Here is an 18,659-nt window from a genome sequence, read left to right as displayed (position 1 = left end):
GACAAGTGCTGATACGCTTCTCTCCTCCAGCCCTTTTTTCTCTCAAAGAAAAGGGTAATTCTCATGCTCCTTTAAGTGTAAGGATTATATTTGTCTAAAAGACCTGCTTTTTCAGGTCCAGAAATATTCCAGAAAGGAATACAGCTGGGTTGGCTGCAGGAGGCAATGTTTGACTGCACGGTAGCTTCAATGACGCTTCTGATCACAACTGAATTTTCACTTCAAGACAGCTCATCTCATGGCGGGATTTTTATTCATGTTTATTCATGTTCTGTTTTTTAAATGCATACAGTATTTCAATGGCTTACCAAATCTTAAGAGAGCATTTAAGAAACCTGGATTCCTTTTTAATTAAGTTTAGTTGACTTCAAACAAGCTGCACAAGACTGCATGACAACTACAGACAGGCTCTCAGTGTTCAGTTTTTCTGATGCAGAAGGTAGATAAAACTTACACCTCATGAAGAAGCTAGTCACTTAAGGGTGTTCTTTTCTCTTCTGGGCTAATGGCCAATATCCCCAGAACAGCAACAGTGAACACCATACTGCCACTATTGTGGTAGGCTGACACTCAGCTTCTGTGCATGAGCAAGGGCAAATTACAGCACATAACGTCCCACTCATTTCAATGGGATTGCTTGTGAAGCGAGGGCACCAGAACCTTTCCATCTTGTGGCAGCTGTCTCACAAGTTGTTGCCACCTGAAGATCAAAGGCAGGGAGACTGTACTTACCCTGCTACTTCTTTCAGAAAGAGCCAGTATTTCTGGTGCCTTCCAAATACGGGAGGGATTGGGAGCCTTACACACCCTGTAAACAGACTGGAAAGCCTAACTATGTCTAATGTTAAATTTTAATTCTACTTTACCAAGTAAGGTAATAAGTAATAAGTCAGTGGTATTCCACCACCTGGCTAATGAACTGCAACACAGCACACTACCAGGGTTACCAGGACACCTAACATGGTATAATTTAGACCAGTCTTACTTATTCAGCATATATTGTGACCATATTTATGAATTGGCCCTTGTATGTTGTACTGGGTGCACGGGTGAGGGACAAGCGGAAATGGCAGCAATTACAGATTTATGATGAAGGTGACTTGCATGAGGTTAGGAGCCAGAAACTTTAACATTAAACTGCTAAAGAGAGCATTAAAAATATGATTCCCTTCAGTAAATACTAATAGCACACAAACCTTATGATAGCTCCAAGGCGTAGATCAAAGTTTTTCTGCACAATCTCAAGCAGTTCTTCTTCAGATCTGTCTGATGTTCCGTAATGAAACACTGAGATCGCAAGAGGATCACTCAGACCGATAGCATAGGATAGCTGTAGAACACATGCATACAACCCAAACACAGTTAAAATAATCCTTCCTACTTTTTGCTTAAGAGAAAGGAAAGGCTTATCTTATGTATCAGGGGAAGATTTTACACACACATTTTCTGCATAAAGAAAGCTAGGAGATATGTTTTTGCTATTTGTCTTTTATGTTAGAAAATTATCTGTTTTCCTCAGAGAATGGTCAGCCTGGTCAAATATCAGACCTGAGTGGCATTAATTAAAAGCAAAAGAGGTACTTTCTGCTCCTCCTCAGATACTGCCAAACACAAGGATTTCATGCCTTTGAGACTGGAGACTCTGACATCTACAAATATTTGTGGATTTTTTTGCTGAGGCAGAGAAAAGATTATCAAGGACAAGATAAGAAAATGTTCCTAAAGCACTCAGAGACTTTTTTTCCCAGAGTGAGTTATTTCCATGCACTCTCTGCAACTTCATCCAACATTTCCGTGTACTTTTTAAAACACAGCTATCAGAAGTAGACAAGGTAACCCAGGAAGTATTCCCTGTAATTTCACTTCATTCAAAGGAGGACAGAGGAGCTCCATAGTTGCTTTCTGACATCCAAGAATCACATTAGCTTCTTTTCACCACAGCACTGCACAGCACAGCACTGGAAGGTTCTCCTTAAATGTGTTTGCTTTTGTCATTCAATCCCTTTCCAAAATACAGTCCTGCTGCAGTATAGGCTAACATACAATTCATTTTCTTCCGTCATGGTGTATTTGGATGAAGACATGTTTTGCTTGAATGTCACTAAGCAACGCAAACTGTTCTGTGACTTTCACTGGTCTTCCTCATTGTGTCTGCTTTCTACAGATTTCAAGAAGTAATAGTCCAATGGCTCAGTTCTATCTATATACTTCTTAGTAACCAAGAACTGATTTTTGTTAGAAACTGCCCTAATCATCACTATCTTCCCCTTAGTTAATTTTGAGATCATGCTAAGTCTGTTTTTCATTAACACACAAAATAAAGCCTACGTGGTATTTGTGATAATATACAGCTAACTAGTCTGCAGTTCCCTCCATTATCCATTTTGCCCTTTGAGTATGAAAAAGTGGTTAGCATGGAAACAATATCCATAGCCGACTCAGCTCAATTGTCAGCCTCAGTGGCAGCTGGCAAGGTCTTAGTGTAGCACACAGACACTAACGGGCTGAAAACACTTTTGCATTTCCACTTGATACATTTTTCCTTTCATTAATCTTTAATCCAGCCTTCTGTGACTTCACAGGACATTTGCTTTTCTGCTTTCCCATCCTTCTCTCTCCTCCCATCTTACCTTCATTGCTAATATCTGACATCTCCATAGTTTGCTGTTAACAAAATCAGTCTTGCCTTGTCTAGAGTCAGGCCCAGGTATTTAAGGAGGGTCTCTGTGAATTACTGGAATAACAACATTCCCACCTAACTCAAGAATTAAGATAGTGATGCATGTGTTCAAAAATGCCGGTCAAAATGTGCATACTAAGAAATCAGAAGTTTCTCTTCTGTCCCCTCAGGAAAAAAAAAAAAAATCAACAATTTGCTAACCATCACTATTTGTGCTTGCTTATTCCCAGTCTCCCCTTTCCTTTACTAACTCCAAACTTTAAGTTTAATCAGGTGTCAAACACCTGCACAACATCTAAAGCAAGGGGCCTTGTTCCTAATTGGGATGTCTGGATACTATGTCATTGATCATAACCACATCCAGTTGGCTTCTCCTCTGGTCCACAGAGAAAGTAAAAGGTTTTAAACACACCTCTGCAGCAAAACATCAAGCCACATTCCTGCTATTTTTTACTGAAGTAATTTGTTGTACTGGCTTAAAGTTATAACATAGTGGCTACTCAGAATAAGTATGTGTATAAACAAGTATTACAAACTGCCTAGAAAAACCTCAATTGTTTAGCATTCACATTAGGTTCATGTTTAATGGTGAAACTGTCTAGGGGTCAATAAAATACCTCTTTCAACTTCTTAGACTTAGTAGTCCCAAAAATTCATGCACAAGGAAGGAAGTGCATTTCTTCTGAGCATATAAGACTTATGAAAGTTGTTCATGTTTTAAACTCTTAAAAACAATTGAATTTGGCTTTTAGTCACACTTCACACGGTAGTAGTATACTAGAAACACACAGTAGAGAACTCATGGTAACTTTAAGGTAATTTCAAATACAGCTTAAAATGGTTTAAGTTACAACGAATATGACCATATAGTACAGCAGGTTGCATAACTACATCTAGACACTGCTAATGTAACTGTCTGTAATGTGCTGTGCAGCCCAGGTTGGAGTGCTGGGCATGCATGTGTGTGCAGAGGATCACCAGAGTTGCTGGAAGTAAAAGTAAGGATGATGCAAAGAAGTACCTAGACCAGGGATGGCAACAGAGTTGGAGAAAGAACACTACTGAGAACACACTTCTTGTTTCAGGACCGTCCTGGCCTGTGTCTTTGGCTTCCCTCATGGGGGTCCTTAATAATGCACCCCCAAGAGGAACTTCCTGGAGCCCCGTTCTAGCATGAGAAATGCTTTTCCGAAACTGGAGCGGGGCTGTGATGGCAGTATGTATTCTGAGGGGGTGACCACACATGAGACAGAACTTCTGTTATGGTGTATTACTTGCATGGTTGCTTTTACCTGGATTAATACTCTTTTACAGAGACCAGCTTTCACCAGAGATTTTGCAATCCACCGAGCTGCATATGCTGCAGAACGATCAACTTTGGAGGGATCTTTTCCAGAGAACGCACCTCCACCATGGGCTCCCCAGCCTCCATAGGTATCGACAATGATCTTCCTGCCAGTCAGTCCAGCATCACTCTGCAGGACAAACAATTGAATAGATTCATGAGACACAACAGTTTACTCAATCCCGTACTAGGTTATTGGGTACAGATTTGTTTTGTATTTGCCACAGATATGACTCATTGTTCACAGTGTTCACCTTCACATGCAACTCTTTAATGAATGAGGTCTACATGACTGGCATTTTTTTCAGAGATGTACTAAGCTGCCTGTGCTTCAGTCACTTTTGAAGACTGATAAGAATGTGGCACAACTTTAAACATAACAAAAAGCGTGCTCCCTTCAAATCAGCAATCATGAAATACTACCCCTGGATTACTAGCCAACGACTTCATTCAGTAACACTTGATGGAGGCCAAGAATGTAGAAAGACAAAAGCCTACCTGAAAAACATCATATGACCTAAAAGGTTAACAAGCTTCACTTAGATACACATACTAAAGAGGAAGTGGGGAGCTTCATAGAGCTGCAGCTCAGTGCTGTCAGCAGAAGAGTACTGAGAAATTCTAGCTGAGTTCACATTAATGGTTCACTAGTGGCACAAGAACCGCTAGGTACTACTCCTTTCTTCTTCCTGCCTGCCTGTGCCCCTGATAATGGAGGCCCACCCTCTAGCATGGACTTTTGTCTGCCTCCTACGACTTGATGAGCTGATCCAACTTGTTCAACCAGCAGAGAATTACTGCCTTTCTGTCAGATTAGCAAAACTGGTGACTGCAAGCTGATAAATGAACTCAAGTGTTGATAAACTCCATCCTGAAAGAGGATAAACTGCATTAATCCACTAATTTTAAATCCCCAAATAAGTAATATGGGAGTAAAGCTGACATTTGTTCCTCAATGAAAGTGGTATCCCTACATCACCCCCGTGTGATCATAAGCATACCTTGTAGTTTTAATCCTTCATTGAAGTGTTTAGACAAAATCAGACAGTTTTGTGTAACAAAACTTTTTACAATTTCACAGCAATGACCTGCTTACCTAGTACGAGCACCAGGAAGCAGAATGCATGTCAAATTCTAATGAGTATTAAGACTTAATACATTAACATCTCCCTTGAAATTTGTTCAGCTTTCTGAATAATTTCAATGTAGAAGATCAGATCTGTTGTTATTTCTGGTTTTGATTTTTACTGTGAAAGTGAAGAGATACTTCCAGTCAGGCATTTTAGTGTATAACTTAAGGGCTGGCTTTTGGTCATTTAAAATACTTTCTGGAAGAAAGACAAAGATCCAAGAATCTGTACATTTGGCTGTTGAAGCAGGTACAGCTTCAGTTTAGATGCCAGCTGCCCAGTAGGAAAACTCCAGTAGAAATGATTGAAGCTTCCTTAAAAATGTATAGACTTTCTTGGTTAAAGGTATACCAGTTCATTGCACAAATGTTCAAGAGAACATTTAGAAGCATGTGGCAAAGTAGAATCCAAGTCTGTATAGGCTGTCCTCTTTCAAAGTACCATACCTTAGGACCACCTTCTACAAACTTTTCACTTGGAAGGAGATGATAAATTGTGCCCTCATCAAGATACTTCTCTGGAATGACTTCTTTAACAACTTTCTCCATTAGCTCCTTCTGTATTTGTTGTAGAGGTATGTCCGGGGCATGATGTACTGAAATCACAAGTGTGTGCACTCGGATAGGTTCAAGTGCACCATTATTCTCCTTGTATTCCATTGTGACCTAGAGAGAAAGAACCAAAACAGTCAAGGCCAAGAGCACCAATTTGAAAAACGGAAATGAACCTCACACTTATTTTCTGCAGCAAAAAATAAACAGATGAAGGAAAATGGGATGACAAATGATGGATTGTTGCCTATGCTTAAAATCACTGTAAGGAAAAAAAAATACAAAAAGTACTGAAGTACCACTACCAAAAGAGTTAATTAAAGAATATTACATGTATCACCACAGAGAACCAAAATAACAACAAGAAAGCTACAGAAGCCTAAGATTTTACTGGCAGATGCTAAAATTATTCACAGTGTGGCATGTTAACATAACTTCAAATAGTGAAACACCAAAGTAAAGCCAAAATAACTTTTGCAGGACACTGCTAAAATGAGCAACTGTAGATCATTATATGATGCACTGTATCCTTTGCTACCTATTGCACAGCTTTTATGTACATGCAAATATATACCGGCATTGCTCCATCCTTAGTATTGGTTTTCTTATGGGCTAAGAAGACCTCTCTACTTTCCTACCCTTCAAAAATTCTTGGATAGATACAACATAAAGAAAACAGTATATTCATGTGTTCTATGCACTGCTGACAAAAGGTAGGGACATGTTGCACTGCAACAACTGCAGCAGTATAACTCAATGCAGTTCATCCCCACTAAGCAAGAGAAATTAAGACTAAAACACCTTGCTGTCTTGGGAATGGCACATTCCTTTCGTCTCCTGCAGATTTCACAGCCTGGAAGACAGAGAACTTACTGCCTTTGAGAGTGCCAAAGTGCATCACTCTCACAGTAGGCTCAGTGACTCATTCACTCAGCTCTGCAACACAGCTGTCAGTAGTTCTGACCACTGATGAAATATAGTATATATACGAGGTTTGAATCAAGAAGAACCCTGTTTTAACTGAGAAGCCATAGCACTATTCCAGTTTATGCTTCTGGAATGCTGATATTTATTTAGAAAAAAACAAGCCCATCATCAGTAATTTGTTCACGTTCTTAATCTCCAGGGGAAAATAAGCAAAATACAAGTGTTATTTTGAAGATACCTGCTAAGACACTGATAGTGACTCACTGATGGTGACAGTTTAAACAAACCATGTGTGCTACCTAAAAATGTACCATATGAAACTCACAACACCTTGGAACATGAAAATGACAGCACAATTTTTGACAAACACGAATTCTGATTTAGTAGAAGACAGGGTAAATGATTTCTATTTTTTCTCACCCTTAGAGTTTATGCATCTATGTTACAAACCTGTGTTTTCCCATCTGGTCTAACCCAGGGCCATGTTCCATTCCGTTCCAGAGCCTTTATCCTCGCAGTCAGTTTGTGTGCTAGGAGGACTGTTAAGGGCATACATTCTTCAGTTTCATCAGTGGCATAGCCAAACATCAAACCCTGCATTGAGAAACAGGGAACTGAATTGAAAAACAGGAAAATAAGCCACTCGTTTCCATGTTTGCATTTCTGGACCTGTCTTTGCCACATAGTACTTTAAAACCACCCATGGCAAGAAAGAGACAGCAGTAACATGTCGGGTGAGTACACTTTGTCATATAACCAGCCTGAAATAACATTTATGTATCTACATGCACAAGAATCAGAGCTACAGCAGGGTCTGGTTCCCAAGAATGGCTCTGCCTTAAGTGTCCATAAGAATCCGCTGCAAAGGCTTAATAGACAAAAAGGTCATAAAGACTACTCAGTCTTCTCCCCACACAGGACAACTAAAATAAGAGAGCATTTGATGCCTAAGAAGTAAAAACCAGGCTACCCAAAGGACTTGAAAGACCAGAAACTGACACCTACTGATAAAAAAATATATATACCTTAAGTGTAGCTCTATACAGTAAGGCTACTGGATACGGGAAACACCACTTTCACTGAAACTAGTGAAGGCTGTGTTACTTTTTTGCACTTCTGGTTATTAAGAGAGTGTACAGTGTTTAGGTGTTAATTCCTACACTTTGCACAATAGCTTTTAAGGAAAGGCTCTGGTCCAATGCAATTCTAACTGCTTGTGCATAAACTAAATTTGAGTAAGTGTCTGGAATTAAGTCCCATTACCTGATCCCCTGCTCCAATGTCATCGTCACTCTTGCCATGGGAGACAGCATGCTTGATTTCTTTACACTGTTGTTCTAAGGCCACTAAAACTGTACAAGTCTTATAGTCCAGTCCTAGCAAAGGGAGTTTTGTAAAGTTAGGTCATACATTCTTGAGAGTTCACCAATTGTTAGACAAGGTTTTAGGTTTTTAGGGATTATCTAGTTATCCTGACTAAAACTTTTAAAACTCTAAGCATGTAAGCTTCCTATAGTAGGTTGTGTATTGCTAATAGAAGCAGACAATTAGCACATTTATATAACAGTCTCAGGATGTGGGCAACTTAGTGGTATTAGTTGAAACTTGAGCTCCTGAAACTGAGAGGATAAGTATAATCGTACAAGCTACCCCACCAAAGCTCGTTACATTGCTTATGATGACTCGAGTTCAAACCATTTAGGTATTAAAGCTGGGAGAGGAGAGTGGAAAATGTTACCAGAAACTGGTATTCAGTTTTTCTTGTAGTAGGTTCCAGGGTTCAATAGAATTAGAGAAAAGCCATATAGGTCATGCATGAAAAGGGAAGACTGAAGAGGAATAGTCATGTAACGGGTTCAAGTGCTGAAAGGAAGCTACTTTGGGAAATCTGTTAAGAATACATAAAGAACTCCCTTGGGTGTGAACTTCAAGTTTCGTAGGCGTATGCACCCCAAGGACAAGGAACATCAGTCTAAAAGCTTTCACTGTACAAACCTGCAGATGTAAGCACTTTCTGACATTTGTGCAAACACTAGTTCTTCTGCATCAGAGAAGCAAAAGGTACTTGGCACTTTCAAGAATAAGTCTTTTTCAAGTATGCCAATTTAAAATAGCTCCTTCAGTATCAGGCACTGAAAAATGCATATAAACATCTGTGCAGTTTTCTCCTAAGCCTGGATACACATTTGATTTTATTTTCTGGAAGATCATAAAAGCATGACTTCGGCCACATGCAGAACAGACCCAAGAATGAACACATGAAGGATTTCACTCACCTTTGGAAGAGTCATCATACCCTATCCTCTTAAGGGTTTCTCTTACAATTTGTTGGTAATCTACTATAGCCTGGGATGTGATCTCTCCACAAAGCAAAATCATTCCAGTTTTTGCTACACACTCTGCAGAAAAAAGATAAACCATCAGAATTTTACTGCCACTATTTTACAGTTACACAGGGATCCTGAAGATGGTTCTTTGAACAAAGAATTACTTGTAGGGGAAACTCAGTGTAAAGCCTAAGCATACATATAGGTCTGTGTGCAACCACTCTTCTCTTCAGCTGTTAGGAACATTAAAATGACTGCATGGGGTGGTTCATCTTACGCAATTATGCTATGTCCACAGTGGCCGTCAACAAATGTCTATAAGAACAGATAAAGTATATAGTGCTATTTCTCCAAATATTTTCCCGGTCTCCAACAATTTCAGCTCAGAGTCTTCCTGAAGCTAAAGGGACATCATTTATTGCATTACCAGTCTTTGATACAGATTTTTGTTACAGCAATTCACCCAGTTGCCCTTGGCAACCATGAAAACTTTCAGCATCTACAAGATCCTGGATCAAGAATCTACGCAACTTCATTACAAATTTTGTGCAGAATCATTTCATATATTATTTCATTGTTTGTTTCAAGCACCCACCTGGCCTCCAAACTTTTCCGTTTTGTTTTGTGTTAAAACTTATAGCAAACAATCACAAAAAATTCACCACATCAATACAACCTACAACTGTATAGCTCTATTTCATACCTAATTCAATCCTCTCTTTTCCAGACTGAGGAGACCCAGGCTATTCACTGAAAGACAATGTGTGGCTATGATCATATTCGTTAGTTTTGCCATACAATCTTAATACAGCCTATTTGGGGATGGGGAAAGAGAAACAGATTGCACGCAGCATTCAAGACAGGCAACCTTGGATTTATATGACTTAATGATGTTCTCAGTTCCACTCTTCATTCCTTTCCCAGCAAGCCCTAACAGTCAGCTTAAGTTTTTACTGCTACTGAGCACCGACTCTTTTCACAGAAACGTATGTCTATTACAACCCCAAAATCTCTCTTCTGAATGCTTGCAGTGAACTGCAAACCTTGCTTTCTATGTATGGGGATAAGATTGCTCCCTTCCCCCTTGCATTAGCCTACACTGAATTCCATGCATCACTTTTATGATCCAGCTACCATCTCGTTTGAATAATTGTATGTGATTCCAGGATTAAATATTACAGGCAGGAATATGCTGTAAAATTGCACAACTCTGTGGACTGCAGCATCACATAAAGAGCTAGCTTTAATTGGCATCTTAGCTTAGATAATCCAGACAAGCAGTTGAGAACTTAGCACAGGGCAAGCTTTCTCTGTTCATCTGCAAGAGGAATTAGTCTATATTGAACTATTAAGCTACATCCTAACTGGCATGGTATCTCTGAATTACACTGCAGACACAGTGAGAGTCCATAATAATACAGTAGCCCTAAATGTATACAGCACATCAACCCCAGGTAGTGATAACACTACAGTGCAGGGTATCCTGGTACTATTATTTTCACACTCAGTCTTGTGGCCCTGCTCTACTGACCAGCTGTGCTCTTCCTGTCAGCTACATCCTAGCAGACCACCTACATGTGCAAGGCATGTCCAAAGAAGGGCAACAAAGCTGGTGAAGGGTCTAGAGCACAAGTCTTATGGAGCAAGCAGCTGAGGGAGCTGGGGTTGTTTAGCCTGGAGAGAAGGAGGCTGAGGGGAGACCTTATCGTGCTCTGTAATTACCTGGTAGGAGGTTGTAGCAAGGTGGGGGTTGGTCTCTTCTCCCAAGTAACAAGTGATAGGATGAGAGGAAATGGCCTCAAGTTGCGCTAGGGGGCATTTAGATTGGACATTAGGAAAAATTTCTTCACCAAAAGGGTTGTCAAGCTTTGGAACAGGCTGCCCAGGGAAGTGGTTGAGTCCCCATCCCTGGAGGTATTTAAAAGATGTTTAGACATGGTGCTTAGGGACATGGTTTCATGGTGGACTTGGCAGTGTTAGGTTAATGGTTGGACTTGATGATCTTAAAGGTCTCTTCAAACTCAAACGATTCTGTGATTCTATGTATGCTGCTGTGAATCGTGTACCAGGGGAAGAGACCCTATATTACAGGTGTAAGGCAGAGAAGAACAGCTCTCAGCTTTTCCAGTGTGGTCACTACAAAAAGGGGAAGCCTCTCTGGAAGAACACAAAGTTGGGGAACTGGGGCTTAGAGAGATGGAAGAATAAGGCTGCAGTCACCACCAACAGTCCCTAAAAACTCTCCCAGGCCCATTACAGCCAAGCAAAGCTTGGTGGTGATGCAAGACTTCATGGCATGATGATACTTTTTTAGTATCAGGATAAGAAAGATTAATCTTCCTACCTTTGACTGCTTTCTATCCTGACTGAAATTTAATTCAACCAAAAGAAAACACAGCTCAGGAGCTGCACTATAGCTGCAACTTATAAGTGAGCATAAGGAACACCCCCATCTGCTCTACCCAAGCGAAAGTTACCATATAAGGGTTTGGGCTCTTCACTGGGGCGTGATTTCTTACATGTTTAAGCCTCCTCAAAAGAATATTTTGAACACCATTAGTAGGTAGTAACTTCCACCTTCTCTTTTGTGCTGTCTTGGTTTATGCTTAGTTCATTTTCTCCCTTGACTCTCATTTGTTGGCTACACTGGGAAGGACTTTTTTTCAAGAAAGCATTTGGCTTCACTTAATCAGAGAGGAAGCAGAGTAATTATTCTGCCTTCTGCTTTATGCTACCTGCAGCCAGTATTCTCTTGCTTGATTTTACTGCTACCCGGTTTGTTGGCAGCACAAAGAGAGACCAGCTCTGTCCTGCTGAAATGAAGCAGTGCCGGTGTAGTAATTCAGAACTTCGTATACAAAACTTGCTGATCCTAAAAGTCCAAGCAAATAAAACTCAGACAACCACAGATACATTTTTCTACTGGTAGACAGAATCTAGTTTCAATGTCTCTGTAAAATACATTTCATAGTTTTGTAAAATACAGTGTTACAGTGACGTAGTATTTATATTAACACTTTGAGATTATTCTCTGAAACTTTGAGGCAAGGCCTGCACAACTAAACAGAAATTCTAATTTTCACCTGGTTAACCCTGTACTGAGTGACATAACTGCTTTCTGTTCTCCAGCCCACTACTTTTTTAGCAAACTCTGTGTCTGGTCAACAAATTTATCTTTTCCAGACTTATGCTTTAACGTTATACTCAAGTTTTCTGACTCCAGTCAGCAATTTTGATACATTTTTTTTCCCCAATAGATTGCAGAAATCAGGGATTTGTCTATGTAATCATATCCCATCTCAGCCTTTTTTTTTTTTTTTTTTTGGTAAGACAAACTGGTCATGTTTCTCACATCTCTTATGACACATTTTTCAGTCCTTGTCATTTTTGCAGCATTTCTCTGTTACCATCTCCAGCTTTTCAGCATTTTTGGAAGCATAACTGCCGGCAATACTGAAATACATGCTTCATCAAGTCTAATATGTATGCTAAACCCTTTCACCCATGTCTCCTCAATGCTTACATCTATGCATCAAGGATCACATTAGATTTTTCAGATTAAGCATCATATTAGATCACTGTATTTGTGGGATGCAGTAACTATGGCCTCAATGGCTTGTTCTAAGAACAAAATGACCGCATTCGGAGAGCTCTTTAGAAGCATTTCCTTTCCGTGCCCACTCCCCATTGGCTCCCAGCTCATTCCAATTCAATGATATGTTCTTAGCCTCTGGAAGAGGTGATGTTGCTAGTTACAACATCCATGTAGAATACAGGGTAGTCCTAACAGAAAGTCCCAAGGAAAAGGCAAGCCACTTTGATCAGAATCACATTCAAATGAACTGTGCACTTATCTTCCTGTGAATCAAGGGTATCACCCTGCTTCTGTAAAGGCACAGTAAATATCTATTTAGTACTTCAGGATTTTGAGTTTTATTAACACCATTTACTCACTCTATGAAGAAATGCATCTTGACATATATCTTTCCTCACTTCTCTTTTTCCCTTTCTTAGATTCCTCATTATCATTAGCTCTGTCAACCATAGTTTTCACTGATACCACTGGCTTCTCCTGATATATTTCTTACATTTCATAATTTTTAATTTGAACTGGAGGACTAGGTATTTCCTTTTTTCTGTTCATTTTTTGCAGCTTTTTTCCTGCCTTCCCTTCTCCTCTGAGTCAGTATGCCAAAGTTGGCCTCTTGACGGACTGTGGCAGTGTTGACTGCCAGCCAGCTATTGCAAGAATTTTGCATCATGGGATGTTATATCAACATGGATTACTTGTTGTACTTCATTAATCTGTTTTTCTACCTGTATTGCACTTACCACAGGCAACCTTGGCATCTGGATCAATACTGAGATGAGCATCTAGAACAGCATCACTTATCTGATCACAGATCTTATCTAGAAGATAAAAATAAGACAGATATAACATTTATTTGTGTGATAAAAACAAAAAAATAATTCCTTAGTAAAATTTTATTTCCAGTGGGCAAGAGACTTCTGTTTATAGAGGATCTGCTGATAGGCAATTTTAGCAACTTACTTACTTAAATTCTGAAAGGTGTGCCTTACACTGTTTTCACTCATCTCTTCAAGTCAATCCTAACTGACATTTTACTAGCATCTGCACAGGCCAGCAGCATCCCAGGTGAGGGGACAACGAAACAGGCCTGCAAAGGAATCCTGAAATATTAGTTTCAGGAGACCAGAAGATAGAAGAACTAACTTCGGAAGAAGTATTTACACTAAGACCTTTCTGTAGGGGTTTTGCATTCTTCCTCTCTTTATTTTAAACTTTGTATTGCATTTTCTGTGTGAATTACCTATTTTGATCTACATCTTATAACTGTCAGAGGTCTGCACTTAATGCAGTGTTTATCCCTTCCCTACCTCCAGCAGGGACCTCTGAGATCTCATATGTCAACTTTTCTGGATGACAAGAGGCATTGCTCTCCCTGCAAAAAGGTACATTAGATTGAAGTCCACTCCTGCAATTATCCACAACTATCTGGATCATTTTTGTTTAGAAAAGCATCTGCAAGTATTCTCTCAGGGGCAAGCATTGGCCACTCACAAGTTTCCATAGTTATATTTCTGAGTTTGGGTCTTTTTTTTACGGACAAAAGCACTGGACAAAAATTTTTTACCTATTTGGTCTTTAGCACCTATGACTTATTGTCCAAGCAAGACCTGAGTATGCCAAACGCATTTGGTTTGTTAAAAGTTAATGAACAATTTAGGGGACAAATTGAGATCCTTTGTCTCATCAGGTTAACTGAACCAGGTAAAAGCAATCCATATTATTTCTTCATAAGTACAGCTTTGAAAGGTTGCATATCTGCAGAAACAACATGAGGAACACACATTAATCTTCACCCACCATCAGGACAAAAAAAAGGTATCCAAAATATGTTCAGCCACACAACTACACAGCTGGCTCTACAACACTCTATCAATCAGCCAGGTGCCTATATTGTTTGCAACAGCCTATATAATTATCTGTATAATTGCCAGTCTAAATAACTTCTCTTGCAGGAATGAGTACCACTACATATGGGCACAGGCTTGAGGGCCCAAAGAGGACATTAATAAAGAAGCATAACTGAATGTCCATGTTAAACTACTTATTTACTTTTAAAGATAATATGGTCTGGAAGCAAACAAGCATCAGAATGAAACTGTAAGGTAAGAGTAGAGTTATTCTGTACTCCAGAAGATCTGTAATTCAATGCAAAGTTTAAGTGCAAATTGAATTTAATATGAGAACTGTAATGTCTTCTAGTATAACCTAAAAGCAAGGCAAAATGAAGCATGCTAGCCTGTGGCTTTAAATGGATGAGCCATCGCGCCGTCAATGATAACTCACTCAAATACAAACTAAAAACAGGCTAAAAGCAAAGCACAAGTGCTAAAAATGTATGTGCCCCTTTTATTCACACAGGCTACAGTGATCTCAGTGTCACATGAGATTTGCTTATGGAGGTGCACAGGTCTCTTCTCCACTGGCATAATTTTCAGAATCTGAATCAGCAGTTTCAGTACCTTTATGTTTTGTTTTGAGTGCTTTCCCCAATCAAGCTGAAGCTAAACATTTAACTGTGCATTTCATGAGCATTAGCAAAGTAAGTCCAACAATTTAGAGGCTTGAAAAAAAGCAAAACAACAAAAAAAAGCCAACCTGATTGCTGTAAAGCCTCTCTTCAGCTATTTGTACTACATTGATCCCCAGCTCAAGCATTATCTTACTGAAATTTCTTGCTAGAATATTTACTCAGAGAATCGGAATGCTGGTCAGTTACTTAAGTTACATTGCACCTTCACTGATAAAAATCGACTACAGGTTGAAGATACGAGGACATAAGATGAAAGACACAAACATCATGTGGTCATCATGTCAGACCCAGAAATCATTTGTGCAATCACGTATAAAATCAGTAATGCCAAGTTCCAAAGTTTGTCATCTGGCTAGTTTGTCAACAACCCTGAGGCAAACGGAGTGCTGAAGATTGCGAAACTGATTCACACCAGAGGGTCCGATGCTCAAGCAGGAATGGCATAACCTGGAACAACTGATAAGTTTTATTGCCTTCACCTATTTGCAGCATTACAACATACAGTGCAGTGTTTTAAAGCAAACAAGTGTTTGTGGTTGTTCAAGATACAATGCTACATGCTGCAGTGGTCTTGCAGCTGTTGGACTGTTCACTACAAGCTGGACAGACAGACTAATGTAACTGGTCTCATACTGTGCCGTTCCCACCTAATGAGCAAGAATCCTGAGGATACAGATATACAAGAAAAACTCGGCTGCAAACCCTCAGTGTTTGACGTCACTCTCATTTTCTCGCTATCAGGTTTTTTGTCTTTCCTTCTGCTATGGAAAAAGCAAGAGGTAATGTTATTTTTAGTCTCAACATTAAAATGATCCATTTGAAGGTTCCTCCATAAAAGGAACTGTTGCTAGCTTTACTGTAAATTTGAATCAGTAGTATGTCTGCTGGAGGTCTAAACTTCCTCCAGTCCATCAGTTAACGTAGCTTCTAGATACATATTTGTGTAAACAAAGCTGTGTGAAAAATAGCTCAATTTAATGAACAGCAATTAGAGCTGAAGCATTACCTTGCAGTCCCAGACCTGGAAAATACAGTGGCTTTGTACAGCCTACAGCATATGTAAACTTGTGTTAGGGAGAGCAACGTGGCAAGAGAGGCATATGTAGTATTACTGCAGTATCTGGAATTCAGCTCTGATGAAAATCAGTGCTTAGTATTCCAAATGTTTCTGAGATTCAGAGTTCAATGATCATCTATAATAAACATGTGCATAAAGTAATATTTTTTCGTTACAGAACTAAAAATGAAATTGTAATTCCAGTGTATGTGGCAGCTCCAAGTCTACCTGTAGACCTCTCCATGCTTTTTTCTCTCAAGTAAAAGTTTAAAGTTGTCTACACCAGACTATATTGCATACTAAACAAATAAGACAAATTCTTGTCAAGCAAACAAAGACACTAATCTGAAGTCTATTCAAAATAATTAATTGATTCTTTCTTTTCTACATTGGGGGAGATATGACTGATCTTCCATCAGATAGCATTCTTCAGTGCAAGTATTAATAAAAGCAAAGATTCAATCAGCTTTTTTACTTACCAGAATGTCCTTCAGCAACAGATTCTGAGGTAAAAAGAAATCGTTTTTCTTTTTTGGAGGTATGAATTGACATGTCTCAGTATCTTTAGCGAGCCTGCAAATGAGAAGGACCCAAACCAGACTACAGAACAAGCACAGGCAGAAGGTGAAGTGGAAAGGTTAATGTATCTATGCAAACAGCTGGTGTAATTGCTTCTGCGTGTTTGTTCCTCAGAAGTTCAACAGATTAAGACTGATCTGTGTGGATTTTACAATGCACTGCTACAGAAACTCCTTTCATAAGACTTTTGTGTTTGGTTAACCTTGGTCCCAGTAAACTCTGCAGAAGTGTTATCATTATGTGAAATGTGAACACAGCTAAGCCAGAGTTCAGTGCTTTTGCACACTTCCCCAGGCCTCCATTCTTACTCTTTCTTCTAAGTGCTGACTTAGAAGTGCTTCGAGATAGTAACACAGCACAGAGATTTTATCTGAATTTGTAAGGGCAAATGACGCTTCCTCCTAGGTGTAATATCCATACATTGTACTCAGCTGCAGTAGCGAACTGGGCAGAAATGTATCTCTATGTGAGAACAGACGTTCGTAACAGCTCCAGGTGGTAAGCTGTGCTCTTCCTGAATACTATTTGTGTCAGTGGCTAAATGAGGAGCTGTAGAGCAACCAACAGCATGCTCTGTAGAAACAGCGATGAAGACAGTGGGTTCATTATAAGTTCCTTTGAATTCTGAGACTAAAAGCTATGCCCTAGTTCAATAAACCTTAAACTTGTCAATGGTCAGGCTCTCGCAATTCATTTTACAGACCCTTTTTCTCCTACCGTTTCCCTTGATGAAGAGAGAGTGGTAGGACACTGCTGGACTCAAGTATCTAAACTGAGCGAAGAAGCACTCCCCCTTTGGAAGCACTGTTTGCCTTTGGCTTATTTCAGAACGCCGTGCAACAGCACCCCGACGCACCTGAGTACAGCACTGTCACAAAGCTGCCTAGGAACGACAACAGGTGCATCTGGTCTTAAAAACCTTTGTCCTGCTGAGCAGCTCTACACTGCTGCAATACATTATGTTGAACGCAGCTTCTCTAAATCAGTAGTCATTTCTGAAAACGTTGCTCCATAACCTAAGCATGTTAAACAGTAACAAGAGTGGTACCGAGAAGCAGGTACAACTTCAGCTACAACTGAAGGCTTTACTATGGGCCATCACAAGGAAACTGCATCCCCTACCAGGCCACCAGCAAACATCTCACAAGAGATGTGTGTACATTCTGCAAAGAAGTCTGCACTGCTAGGAAGCAGCATGCCTTCACTTCAGGACACCTCCCCGTAGTGAGATATATGAGGTAATAACAGTAGTAATGAAGGCAAGGCACTTAGACAAATAAGTCAAAGCCAGCCCTCAAAAAAATAAAGCAAAATTGTATTTCAGCTGCAAGAACGACTGGAGAAGGCACTGCCTAACTGTGGTAACTCAACTGGTAGCTAGTGTGCTGCAACAGGCCAGTCATCCTCGGTGAAAACCACCACTCCACAAAGCGGTCCATGAAAAGGTTAGAGGAAAGAGACCATCTTGGTTAGAGGAAAGAGACCATCTGCACCCCTCTTGGTTTTGCCTTTTTTTTTTTTTGTCCTAGGAAAAAAGTTTTCAGCACATAACACCAAAAACCACCAGTTCTCAGAGGACAATGATTGCTTAGGTGTGTGGGAAGGAGAGCAATAAAGAGGAAGACTTTAAACCACAGTTAATGATTATCAGAAGTGCCCTATGAAATCCTCATCTATTTCATTGCGTTTCTTTAGCTTCAGAATTTATTATGATAAAATACAAAATTAAACTAGTCATACAGAGATTTGTATGCCTGGAGGCATTTCAAATGCCTGGAGGCATTTCAATTCTGTGTAATAAATACTCTTCGAGCTCAAGTTACATGTTCCATAAAACACTTCATACAAAGCACAGAAAAACATTCATATGAAGAATTTTAGTCTCCTCCATCATGAATTCATATTACTCTGCATTCTAAAATACTTGTGCTTTACATTGTG

At 39.7% G+C, this 18,659-nt stretch overlaps 1 protein-coding gene across 1 annotated transcript; it reads right to left on the bottom strand.

The window, feature by feature from the left end:
• Window positions 1–624: 624 nt before the first annotated feature.
• Window positions 625–16,691, bottom strand: LOC309602552 (S-adenosylmethionine synthase-like; the record flags this gene model as incomplete). Its single annotated transcript, XM_082336214.1, has 9 exons — window positions 625–700; window positions 1,197–1,330; window positions 3,973–4,155; window positions 5,602–5,820; window positions 7,084–7,227; window positions 7,897–8,009; window positions 8,910–9,032; window positions 13,293–13,370; window positions 16,619–16,691. 9 exons carry the CDS (start codon window positions 16,689–16,691, stop codon window positions 625–627), a joined length of 1,143 nt encoding a protein of 380 aa, XP_082192340.1.
• Between the last annotated feature and the right edge of the window lie 1,968 nt (window positions 16,692–18,659).

The sequence above is a fragment of the Platalea leucorodia genome, assembly GCF_965183815.1.
Source record: "Platalea leucorodia genome assembly, chromosome: Z".
NCBI lineage: Eukaryota > Metazoa > Chordata > Aves > Pelecaniformes > Threskiornithidae > Platalea > Platalea leucorodia.
The sequence above is the reverse complement of the archived record's forward strand: the minus strand, read 5'-3'. Positions and strand labels throughout refer to the sequence as shown.